The sequence below is a fragment of the Pteronotus mesoamericanus genome, unplaced genomic scaffold (genome assembly GCF_021234165.1).
Source record: "Pteronotus mesoamericanus isolate MK-2021 breed Mesoamerican mustached bat unplaced genomic scaffold, CSHL_Meso_final scaffold_705, whole genome shotgun sequence".
NCBI classification, from domain to species: Eukaryota; Metazoa; Chordata; class Mammalia; order Chiroptera; family Mormoopidae; genus Pteronotus; species Pteronotus mesoamericanus.
In genome coordinates, this window is record NW_026555326.1 from 7,470,838 (window position 1) to 7,483,313 (window position 12,476).

General features: G+C 48.1%; 1 protein-coding gene across 1 annotated transcript; it reads left to right on the forward strand.

Annotated features, from left to right (window-relative positions):
* The first annotated feature begins 426 nt into the window (after nucleotides 1–426).
* FMOD (fibromodulin) lies at nucleotides 427–8,807 on the forward strand. The gene is made up of 3 exons (XM_054562952.1): nucleotides 427–483; nucleotides 3,158–4,143; nucleotides 8,656–8,807. Exons 2-3 carry the CDS (start codon nucleotides 3,165–3,167, stop codon nucleotides 8,805–8,807), a joined length of 1,131 nt encoding a protein of 376 aa, XP_054418927.1. The 5' UTR covers nucleotides 427–483; nucleotides 3,158–3,164.
* Nucleotides 8,808–12,476: the final 3,669 nt, after the last annotated feature.

The following is a 12,476-nucleotide window of genomic DNA, read 5'->3' on the forward strand; positions in this document are numbered from 1 at the left end:
GACGGGGAGACATGGGTTGCAGAAAGAGTTAATTAAGATGTGTCTTTCCAAATCCTGGCCCTCTACATCTCGGCATATGCCTTTGTGGGCTTAATGAGAAATCCAGGCATTTCTTAAGAGCCTGTACAAATAACTTCTAGGTTGCCACTAACTCATTCAGCAGAAAAAAACTCAGAGCTGCCAATGCTTCAGAAAAGATAGTGAGTGGAAAGAAGGTGGTTTTTATAGCGCCAGGCGGACAGGATTTGCGCGGTTGAGTGTGGGCTCCACCCCTGAGGCAGAGCTGAAAAAGCCAGGATCCTGGCTCCTCAGCCCCTCTCTTCACAATATTTGATTAGGAATTTGGGGGCGGGACCCTGGCCTGGCACAGACACGGACACTCTCAGTAGACACTCTCACTCCTCTCTCTCACACACACTTTCTGCAACCCAAGGAGTCCGCAGACAGAGAGACGTGGTCACTCTCTGAAAGGTTCAGCTCCAGGTAAGTGTAGTCATTTTACTTATTTTTATGTCTTGTAGTTCCATAAAGAAAATAAAGGAAAGGGGCTGCTGGGGAATGGGAAGAGAACAGCAGGGAGGAGTCATTCATCACTCTCTCTGGGCCATGACCCCAGGATGCTAGAGAAAGCAAAGGGGAAGTAAAAAGAAGGGATTCCAAATACTACCTTTGTCTTATAGCTCCTTTCTGATTGTTGATGGGGGTTGGGGGACCTCCAGTTCTCAGTCATTAAGGCAAAGGGAAGCCAGCTCTCCCCTACTACTACTCATAAATGCCACCAGCTTAGTCCTGTGTCCCTGCAGGCTCTCGTATAGAAGGCTGTGGGACCTAAACGCTGCTATGGGAAAAGGGGAGTTTTGTGTAATGTGTCTGAGTATGTGTGGTTGTGTGTGTGTGTTGCTGCGGTGAAAGGGAGAGAAAGAGAAGCTTTGAGAGTTGACCATGTCTAGGGAGCTGTGCAGTGTGAGTCCAGGCCAGGGTGGGGGTGGCTTCTGGTTTGACTTCCTCCGCTCTGACAGGAGGAAGAGATGATTCACTAGAGTGGAGAAATGAAGGAACAGCAGCAACTCCTGAGTGAACTCCCTCAACTCACAGAGTGCCTGTCCTAGGAACTTTCCACCTCACAAAAATCTGTACACCGGAGGGTCTCTAGCATTAGGGGATAATTTAAGAGTAGACAACCCTGGAGCAACATTGCTCAGAGATGGGGTGGGGCAAGAAGAGGCATGAGGTCTCCACCAAACCCTGTCAGAAGTCAGGGCTCCTAAGGAGAGGACAAAATGGGCAGGATGCATGCCCTTGGAAAGCTGAGTCTTGAAGAGGAAGGTGGCTCTTGTCTGCCAAGGTGCCCAGTCTGGAAGGAGAAATGGAGACAGAGGCTTACTGTGCCAGCCTTCAGGCAGCCACCTCAGTCCTGCAGCAGCCCAGAGCTGTGCATGGAAAAATGCGTTGCTGGCAGTGGGCCGCTCCATCAGTCTACTCTCCTGGCCAGAGCCAGGGCCCAGCCAGGATGCCCAAGCAGTGGGCAATTGGGTCAACTTTCAGAAACACTGTGGGTTCTTTGTCTGAGGCCTCAGGTTGCTTGAGAATGAGCCAGGGTGCCTCTCCTCTGCAGCCCAGAGGCTGATGGGATGAAGCAGACTTAAAGAAACTGCTTTCAGGGGACAGAGAGGTCTGGGAGGTGTGGTGGCCACAAAGTGACTATGTTGTCACAGTCAGGGTCCTTCCCATTCATTCATTAGATTTGCTGCTGGCTTTTAGACTTCTTTCTTTCTCCTGTCCAAAGTTGCCAACCCCCGCAAGGCCCAAACAGCAGTGTGAAAGGTATATGTGACTTTTCCAGGACCAATAAAAGTTCTAAGGTTTCCCCATCTAAGGGTGACACTCACACCTCTGGGAGGTGCCTGTTGCTCACAGGGGCTATGCAGTGCTTTGGTTGTAGGTATTCAGAGCAGGGTGCTCAGGCCTGATATGTCTCATCTTCCATACCTTCAGCTTCCCTCTCAGATGACACCAAGTCCACATTTCTTTCTAGAACTGCCTGATTTCATCTCACTAGCATGCACATAAGCTCAGAGGCTGATGCCAGTGTTGGAGCCTTGATATAGAACCTTATAATTCAGATATCACCACAGGGAGCTTGGGATGGGACAGGGTTGGGGGGGGGGATGCTAGAATCCCATTCTAAAGCCATGTTCCCTTGGACACATATGAGAGTCTTCAACTCCTAGTCCTTTTTTAGTGCTCTGCAATTCATTTCTCTTGACCCCATGTGGCTCTTGCATAATGTCCATGGTGCAGCATGAAGAGTGCTAACTCTTTACTAGACACAACAGAGGACAGCCAAGTGGACTGACTCAGACTCCACGTACTCAGCCACTCTAGATGACAAGTGCCATTCTTGAGTGCCAGTGTCCCCGGTCTGGAGGAGACCTGTAACTGTTATTTGAAAACCCCGTGCCTGCCAAGTTGCATGTGTAGCCACAAACTACTAAACTGAGAATTTTCTCACACAGCAGAATGTTCTAGATGCTGGCACTTTGGAAGGCAGCCCAAGTCTCATGGTGGCTGCAGAGGGACACACCCCTCCCTAAAGACTCAAAACCAGACTCAGCCTGCCCAAGAGACCAAAAGATCTTTCCAAAGTAGTTCAGATCTTCCCCTTTGAGGTCTCAAGCAACTGGTGGAGGTTTCCCAGAGACATGGAAAGAGGCACCAGACTTTTTCCTTGGACTCTTGGAATATATTATTTCCCTGGGGAGTCCAAGAATTCAGGCCTGAAAAGCATCCCCTCCCCACCCCTCAGGGATGCTATGAGTTCTCCAGCTGCCCCAACAGAAACTTCTAGTTGCAATGGATCTGCCCCTCCAAAAAAGTGTAGTGCCCCCTATTCAAGTTTCTTCTAATCTCAAAGACTCTGCTTCTATGACTCTATGACCAGGGGAAAATGCACGTAGGCCCCCTTAGATATCAAGCTCCAGCTGGACCCAGTGCACAGAGCCAGCCCTGGGAAAAGGCATGGAGGAAGTGAGAGCAAGCTCCTGTTCTCAGATGTTTGGCACTAAATCAGATATGCTCAAAGCCTAAGATTCACCCACTCTGCCTCCCTAAAGTCTCACTTGTGCATGCTTGCTCTGTTCTCTCTCCCTTCTTACAGAGACAAAATGCAGTGGGCCCCTGTCCTGCTTCTGGCAGGGCTCTGCTCCCTCTCCTGGGCCCAGTATGATGAAGACCCCCACTGGTGGTTCCACTACCTCCGCAGCCAGCAGTCCACCTACTACGATCCCTATGACCCTTACCCTTATGAGCCTTATGAGCCTTACCCCTACGGTGTAGAGGAGGGTCCAGCCTATGCCTATGGCTCTCCATCCCCACCAGATCCCCGAGACTGCCCTCAGGAGTGTGACTGCCCGCCCAATTTCCCCACGGCCATGTACTGTGACAACCGCAACCTCAAGTACCTGCCCTTTGTCCCTTCCCGCATGAAGTATGTCTACTTCCAGAACAATAAGATCTCATCCATCCAGGAAAGTGTCTTTGACAATGCCACGGGTCTGCTCTGGATCGCTCTTCATGGCAACCAGATCACCAGTGAAAAGGTGGGCAGGAAGGTCTTCTCTAAGCTAAGGCACCTGGAGAGGCTGTACCTGGACCACAACAACCTGACCAGAATGCCTGGCCCACTGCCTCGATCCCTGAGGGAACTCCACCTCGACCACAACCAGATCTCGCGGGTCCCCAACAATGCTCTGGAGGGGCTTGAGAACCTCACAGCCTTGTACCTTCAACACAACGAGATCCAGGAAGTGGGGAGTGCGATGAGGGGTCTCCGGTCACTGATCTTGCTGGACCTGAGTTACAACCACCTTCGGAGGGTGCCTGACGGACTGCCCTCAGCACTTGAGCAGCTGTATCTGGAGCACAACAATGTTTATTCTGTCCCTGACAGCTATTTCCGGGGGTCACCCAAACTGCTATATGTGCGGTTGTCCCACAACAGTCTCACCAACAATGGCCTGGCCTCCAACACTTTCAATTCCAGCAGCCTCCTTGAGCTCGACCTTTCCTACAACCAGCTGCAGAAAATTCCCCCAGTCAACACCAATCTGGAGAACCTCTACCTCCAAGGCAATAGGATCAATGGTGAGACCTTGGCAAAGGGGCATGGGGAGTGGCTGTCTATTTCCTTGGAAAGACCTTATTCTGAGTGCTAGTGGCAACACAAAAGAAATATCAGTAGGATAACTAGAGAGCAAAATGAAGCAACCTGAACACCAAGTCTTACACTTAAACTAAATGGCAATGTTAATAAAAGTCAGTGGGGAGTGGATTGGTAAGAAGACTTCCCAGAAGAGGTAAGTTTCAACCTAGGTCTTGCGAGATAAGTAGGCACAGGCTAGAAGAACTCAGGACAAAGCCATTCTGAGAAGGCAAATTGCCACTAACAAAGGAACCCAGTCATTGAATAGGTCGCCTGTAAGGGACGACCAGGAAACTCATGTGTCTGAGAGGAAGGAGTCATGTATTGAGGAGCAGTTGAGATATGATTCAAGAAAGGTTTGGGAGAGGCAGTTCATAGAGAAAAGGGATTTAAGCTGGATTTCAAGGTCTACGCTGAAATCCAGAGGAAGACCTCTGGGAGGAAGTGGGCTAAGAAACCATGGCACATCTGTACCTACTCATTGACGCAGGAGAGGATGAGCTCTCTGTTTCCACCCAATCTACTCCTGCCTCTCAGCCTGGTCTTGTGTTTAGGTGTTTGTTTTTCAAACATAACAGCTGGTGGACAAGAATGTGCAGCCTCTCAGAGCTAAATGACTTGTTCTGGTCAGTTCTCCCTGGAGTTCAAGGAGCCTCTGGAAGCAGGGCAGAGATCCCCCTAGGGTAACATGAGCCTGACTACCACAAAGCCCTGGAGTAGTGGACAAGGACACTGAGCTTCCTGTTTTCCAAGCACTTCCTTGCAGGTGCCTCAAGGAACCAAAAGAGCTGCCTCTCTTCCTCTAAGAACTGAAATACTCCTTTCAGATTGGATTATCTATTTGCTTCTCAGCTCTTACTCCGAATCTTGTGTTCGGAATGTGCTTACATTACTCCAGGGCCTCTGATGTCTTAATCCTAGCTGGCAGGTCCTGAACCAGAATGTAACCATCCTTACTCTGTCAGAAAAGTTCCCCTCTCCCAGGGGAAAGTAAGACTCATTAATGATCACTAACAAAAGGCTTTGAAGTAGAGCTTGATGAGAGAGAACACCACCTATAGGGACTATGTCACCTGTTTACCTTGATCTTTTTTCCTCCCTGTGCTCAAGGAACAGATCAGTCATTTGGCAAGATGTTAATGAACCGGACAGCCCTCCAAGTGAGAGAGGCACCAGTCCAGAGGATGACAGTGAGGCTAGAAAGGTGATGAGATATCTGGTCCTTTAGTTTGAAGTGCAAGACACCATCATGTGCACTGCAAACTATTTTGTCTTTAAAATTTATCTTTCTTTTGGGGATTTTCTCATTCCAAGGGAGGCAGTTCTCTAAGACATCTCTAAGATGTTTCATGCCACAAAGCATTTGACATTTACCAGTAGCTGTCCATCATTCCACCAATTCTACATAATCCCACCCAGAAGTCACCACTACTTACCTGCTACCCATTCTGAATCCAGGAGGATTGCCACATCAAAATTGTCATATTGTATGCTGTGCTTCTTCAGAGTTTGACCCTGAAAATGTGACAGCAAAGAACAGCTGTCATGGGAGAGAACCTGTTCATTATTGCCTAACTGTACAATCAGAGAGACTTGGGGTGGAAATGGCTCCATCACAGTATCTGTCACTACTCTGTCCTCATGCAGAACCAACCACATCTGCAGCTCAAATATGAAGTGGCCCACTCTTTCCAAAAGCTATGATGAAGATAAAATTACTTTATTAAACTGTCTCCAGGTCTTGCAAGAAAATTTTCCCTTAAGTCAAACAACCTAAAAATTTTCATTGTCTACTCCAAATCCCTCCTGCACAATTTAAGCCAAATCCCCTTTGTCTTGTTATCAGTCCCTCTCCTAGTCTCCTCTATAGGCAAAATAGCACCAATTACTTATTTTTCTTAATTGGTTAATTAATGTGTGGAAAGTGCTTCATGCATGGCCTGGCATATAATTGAAACAGCAATGCTTAGCTTTTTCAATTATAAAAGCAAAGCAATTATATTATTATTGTTAGCTTTGCTTCTTATAGCCACTTGTAAGTTAACAAGCATAGTTTTGTTTTATTTTACTCTCTGCATTGCAAAGATGGGAAAACTGAGATAGAGAGAAAGAAACACAGTCTCTCCAGGTCACCCAGTCTATGTAGCATAGCACCCTGAACCTCTGCTTTTATTGTCCAAGGACCTGGAGCCAGGCATCTCTGGCTGAGAATGTGGGGACTATCTCTCTGATTCAGACCACCAGTAGAAAAGACAGTTGCCTCGCACAGGTAGTTGGGGACGAGGGGTGGGGGAGGGGTGCAGGTGGGATTGGGGCTACACTCTGAGGGACGATCCAAAAGAAGGCCAGGAACTAAAGGGTGTGCAGGGGAAAAGTCCTATCCTCTCCCTCCTTTTCCTTCTTCTGTTAGCATCTCCCTCAGTTTTTCCAGCCTGGCAACGGCAAGGGAACACAGCTCGGACTGTTATTCAGTAGCTTTGGGATCCAGTGAAGCAGGGTGGGTACAGCAGGAGGAATTTGGAAAGACTTATGTCAGTTTTTAATCCGGGCTGGAGTGTGTCTTCAGAGTCTCCAAGCGGAAGAGCCTGTCTTATTCATGAGCTTGGGGAAGACATACAGGGGCACTCACAGTGCCCAACACATGGATAGAATCTACATACACTGTGTGTCCAGCAGCTCCCCAAGTACCTCCATATTTACATTTGCAGAGTTGGGATCCAGGATTTGAGCAGATGGTCTGAGGGCTCCAGGCGAGGGTAGAGAATCTAACCTGGGACTTCCAGTGTAGTACCAAGTAGGGCTGGAAGTCATTCTTAAGCTGGGCCCCTTTACTTCTCCCCAGTCCACCCTACTCCACTCCTTCTCTGCAGACACCATAGCCCCAGCTCCTGGTCCTTGCTCTGTCCTCAAAGTGCCAACTTGGAAGCCACTTGATCTTTCCCCAGCACCAGAAAGGAAACAAAAAAAGTACTTCAGATTTCCTCTCAGTACTCTCCAGAGAAGGGTATTTCTCATCACCCCACTATGCCCAGCATCTCCTTATTCTTTGGGGCTGGACCTTTGCAGTACAAGTTAATTGGCTGCAGTCTCACCCCATCTCTTCTTGGTCTGTTCTTAACAGAAAATGAAGTCAATTGAATATGCTAATTTAAAAACATGTCCTTTACTAGCCTATCAGTTCCCTATACTGTCTTCCTTGCGACCTTCATTTTCATCCTCATAAATTCTCCCTCCACAATGTCCTCCACTGCTGTCCTGGGAAAGGAGTCTGAAAGCCTTCCTCCCACTCCTGCCGCCCAGCTTCAGGCCGGCACAGCGGCTGACCACCGCGGCAAGCTAAGGAGCGCCTCTGGCGGACGCACAAGCAAGCCCCGCTCCAAGCCGCCCGCGCGTTCTAGCCCTCGAGGGGTGCTATGTGGATCCCACTCTTAAGACCTGGTCTGTTGGAACTGTCACTCACACAGTGACCTTCCTGAAGCTCTCAGGCACCACGTCGAAGGAACCAAAGCGGCCTCAGAATTTTTCAGTGGTGACTTTTGTTGTCCCTGCTGGATTTTTAATTGAGTTCTTGGGGTTTCTTCTTTCAAGTTCTTGACCCAGTAGACTCTAGACAGAGGTAGTTGACTTGTCTGAGAGGACAACCAGAAGGATAAGGGGGTGAAGGCAACAGCAGAATTTGTTAAAACCAAACAGAGCTTTTACCTGTTAGGATTATGTGTTTTGTGGGGAAAGCTTCAAAAAGGGGAAATTCTTTTGAGATTTTTAAAAAACATATAAACCATAATCATATGAAATGCAGGAGGGAGGGGAATTATGTACTTCACTTTTGAGGTTCATAGCAGCCTCATTCGTCTATGGATTTTTGTCTCCTTGAACTTCAGAGCCTTGTGCTCACTCCTCTGGCAGTTCTTGGAATGGATATATACAATCCCCTCAGAGCTCTGGCATGCAAAGACATTTGTCTCTCTGCCCAGGATTTCTTGTTTTAATTTCCTGCCACTTTCTCTATCTGCAAAGTGGCAGGAGATAATCCATTTCCTTACTCTTTCGTCCCAAAGCAATTTAACAAAGCCCTCTCAGAAGTTATCCATACCTCAGAGCTGCTAGGATTGTCCTTTGATTTCCTTCTGCTCCTCCCTGCTGCCCACAGATTGGAAGAGATAAGGTCCTGATTGGAAGAACACTCAAGGGCATTCCAGGGTCTGCTGAGTACTCTCCAGGCTTGGGGTGGGTAGGAAGCAGAGCAGCAGACACAGCAGAAGTCCCACGCTGTCCCTCGTTCTGCCTCCCAGTGGTGTGAGTTGGTATGACTCTAATCGAGGAAAAAGCTTGGGCCACCCAGCCAAGTTCCAGCCCTCGCATCACGGAGCTTTATAGGCTATGTGGCTTCTCTGTGGATCCAGGTCCCTGATCTGGGCTTCTCCCACCCACTTCCGCCCTTCTTGTCCCCACAGAGTTCTCCATCAGCAGTTTCTGCACCGTGGTGGACGTCATGAACTTCTCAAAGCTGCAGGTGCTGCGCCTGGACGGTAACGAGATCCAGCGCAACGCAATGCCGGAGGACGCGCCCCTCTGCCTGCGCCTGGCCAGCCTCATCGAGATCTGAGCGGCGCTCGCACTGGGCGAGGGGCCCAGAGCCCGCACGCCCCACTGCATTTGGCTTGATGGTTTGGTTTGGCTTTTGCTGGAAGGTCTAGGACAGACCATGTGACAAAACTCCACAGGCTCCCCCTGTAGTCTTCTCCCCTCTAAGCAAGGTCAGGCAGGATATGGGGACAGGAAGCTTTTTTGCTGAGGTGCATGACCCTAACCCTTTTCCAGGACAGAAGTGGTGGCAGAGGGAGGAATCTTTGACAATGCCAACGTCAGAAATCTCTCTACTCTTAAGTTCTTCCCGATGATCTGATGTGATCCTTGGGCATAGTACATAACCTACTTTTCCAACAATCCCTGACTCTGTGAGCAGCATATGACAGCTCTCCCACCTGTGGGGCTGGTCATACTGTCCCTCTGGACTGGCACGTGCTGCTCCTCAGAACATACCTCTTGTCCAGCTGCCTCCTCCTAACTCCACCTCATCCACTCAACTTGCTCCACAGACAGCTCTTCTATGCCTTGGGCAGATGCAGGAGAGACCCCAAGGCACTTGGGCATCTGCCTGCCAGAGAACCCATACTTGTGTCTGAAATTGGAAGGACACCAAGAGTCACCTCTGTGTCTCCCTAATCTCACTCCTTGAATGCCACCAGACTGGAGGTCACCAGTATGATGATAATATTTGTGACCTGATGTGGGAGGAGACAACTAACCTTTGACTTAGATAAGTGTATTGGGCTATAGAGCAGCCAGGCAGTTCTGTGAAGGTAGATCAGACTTCAAAAGAGGAAATATCAGACTGAATCGGCTGGACTGAGGAGTCTCCCCAGTAGTTCCATTCTTGCCCCTACACTCTCTGCATTGCCCTTGGGTCTTTATCCTCAAAGGGAAAACCATGTAGCTCTCAAAGCATGAGAAAGGGAGTTTGTCCCTTCCTCTTATCCAAGCAGGAAGGTCTACATCCTGATGGGAGAGACAGACTCCAGCCAGCCCTGGACTTGCCTGCTAGCCCAAGGAGGAGGCTGTGATTCACCCGTATTGATTGATTTGTCCTTAAGGCCACTGTTCTCTAGTACCAGCTCTGGCTGGAGATGTTTACTGAGTCCATGAAGCCTAGGCCAGAGAACCAGTTTTTGCCTGTACTGAGCATTAAACCCTCTGCTTTCTCATCTCTGAGCTCACCTTCATTACTGAATGTGCCCATTGCTTTACTGCTTGGTTGGAGAGCATTGAATTCTTCCCATTTCTGGAAAGTAATGTTGCGTGGGGCAAAGCTCCTTCTCTTGGGGGCACCATGGGGATGGAGCCATCTGGGCAGCCCGGGGCAGGACTGCGGAAAGAGAGACAGCCCTAGCCTGGTGCCTGCCCAGATGCCACTATGTCCCTGATACTATGTGTGTTTTAAAGCAGATTCCTCGAGAAGTGAAAAGGGGATCCTTGGACTATGTTCTTGGCTCCAGACCCTGAAATCCACAAAAGCCAAACCAGCTCATTTCAACAAAGTAGCAATGATTTGAGGGGCAAGGCTGCCCCCTGCCCCAGGGCTCTTCAGAAAGCATTTGCATGTGAACACCGTCATGCCTCTATAAAGGATCCTTATTACAGGAAAAGCATGAGTGGTGGCTAATCTGACCAATAAAGGTATTTTACAATTGCATCTGCAAGAATGGAGTCATTGAAGGCAGACACTTTAAGGGAAACTTGTGGGGTCACATAGGTCTCAGACAGGAAGAACTCACCTTCTCATCTATTCTTCTTGGGAAAATGTAGCTAAGAGGTTAAAAAATTACCTCTCTAAAAAAAAATCACCTGTATAAAATCTCTAGTTAGCATACTGTATGCATTGGAAGTTCTTCTTGAAGTCTAACTTCAATCTCTCTAGCTACACATTTCTTTCCATTTGGCCCGCAAGAGGTAAAGAACAACTGGCTTTTTCCAACGATTCTAACATTTTTCTCCTTTCACCATCCTCCCTTGTCAACCCAGTAATTCTGGGTCTCACTGGTCCTCAGTATTGTTGCTTGATCTCTCCTGCCCTCTAGTGGCAACTGTGCAGAACTGGGAGCAGTCAAGCACTGCAAAGTCCAATTGTGCCTGGAATAGCAAAATAAGCATTCACCCAGGGGTCCGTTCCTTCATTCATCCTCTCCATGCACATTTCTTAAAAGCTTTTAAGTGCCAGCTGTTGTGCTAGGTGCCTAGCAAATGTTATAAAGAGGGCAGACTAGGGTTGCACTTTTGGGACAATCCACTATTTTCTAATAGAGAAGTAACTGTTATTTATTGAGCACTAATATATCCTGTGAAATTCTGTGTCAAGTATGTTACAAATATTATAACTCCATCTGAGGCCAGAGTAAACTAATTTGATTATAAATCTCTGGAACAAGAATTAGGCACGGATGTAAGCGTATAAAAGATCAGAAGGAAATCATGACTTTAAGCACAGACCTCTCTACAAGGACAGCACGTTCAGCACATCTTGAGGGAGATGAAGACATGAACACATAGGCAGGGATCCCGCCAAGGTATAAGGAAGAATCTTCTGCCTCTAATTTGTGCTTCTTAGTGGCTTCCATGAACATCTCAACCAAGACAGGGCAGGGGGAAGAATGGGAGCCAGGTCCAGCCCTGCTGCAGGCTGCCCTCCTTTCTATACCCAGTGCTTCTCAAGAGAGTAGAGGAAGAGTGGACTCGCAACCCCTCAGGCTCAATTGGCCTTTTTTTTTTTTTTCTTAATTTTTAGAGGGGATAAGGGAAGGAGAGAGGGAGAGAAACATCTATCCATGTGTGGTTGCCTCTCACGCACCCACTACTAAGGACCTGTCCCACAGCGCAGGCATGTGCCCTGCCTGGGAATCAAACTGGTGATCCTTTGAATCGCAGGTCAGCACTCAATCCACTGAGCCACACCAGTCAGGATGGCTTTTTCTTCAGGTACCATATGATAAGTACTTATTATGTGCTAGGTGCTTTCCTTATGCTACCCCATTAGCATTCTTAATCATTCTATGCCAGAGGTACTACTACTTTGTGCTCTTTTACAGATGAGGAAACTGAGGCACAAAGAAGCTGAGGTCACCCAGGAAGGAAGCATTAAGGCCACTGACCCCAGGCAGTCTGTCTCCTGGGCCTGTCAGTCTTGCTACACTGTTTCTACTGGGTGATCCTGGGTAATGCAGTGTTACTGGTGTAAGTAGGACCTCTAGGAGTATGGAGAGGCTTAGCAGTAATGGGTTGTCATAGTGGAGGAAGGCCATATGACTATTTTTCCTGGATTTAAATCCATTCTGCTCATATTCACAGTGCCTTTATGAATTTTCTGATTCAAATTCATTCTTCATTAATAAGTGCATATTGAATGCACTGGGGATACTTCAGCAAACAAAAGCAAATAGCCCCTGCCCTTGAGGGTTTTATAGTCTAGTGCAGTGATAAATGATGAACAATAACCAAAAAAATAAAATAATATCACTCTAAGGAGAACGAGCTGTGAGCACAGATCTACAAGAGGATTATGGAGAAGTCTGACCTAGGCTGGAGGTTCAAAGGCAGAGACCCAGACATGGAGGGAGAATGTAGTTGTCTGGGAGAGGCATTCCAGCACAGATAATAGCATGCATTAACACCCTAATGCAGGAGGAAGCTTCAGGACACTTAAAGACAGAGAAAATGGCTG

Coding starts and splice junctions, on each gene's coding strand:
- FMOD (XM_054562952.1), top strand. CDS start 3,165: ATGCAGTGGGCCCCTGTCCTGCTTCTGGCAGGGCTCTGCTCCCTCTCC. Junction 4,144..8,655: donor CCAAGGCAATAGGATCAATG/GTGAGACCTTGG, acceptor TTGTCCCCACAG/AGTTCTCCATCAGCAGTTTC.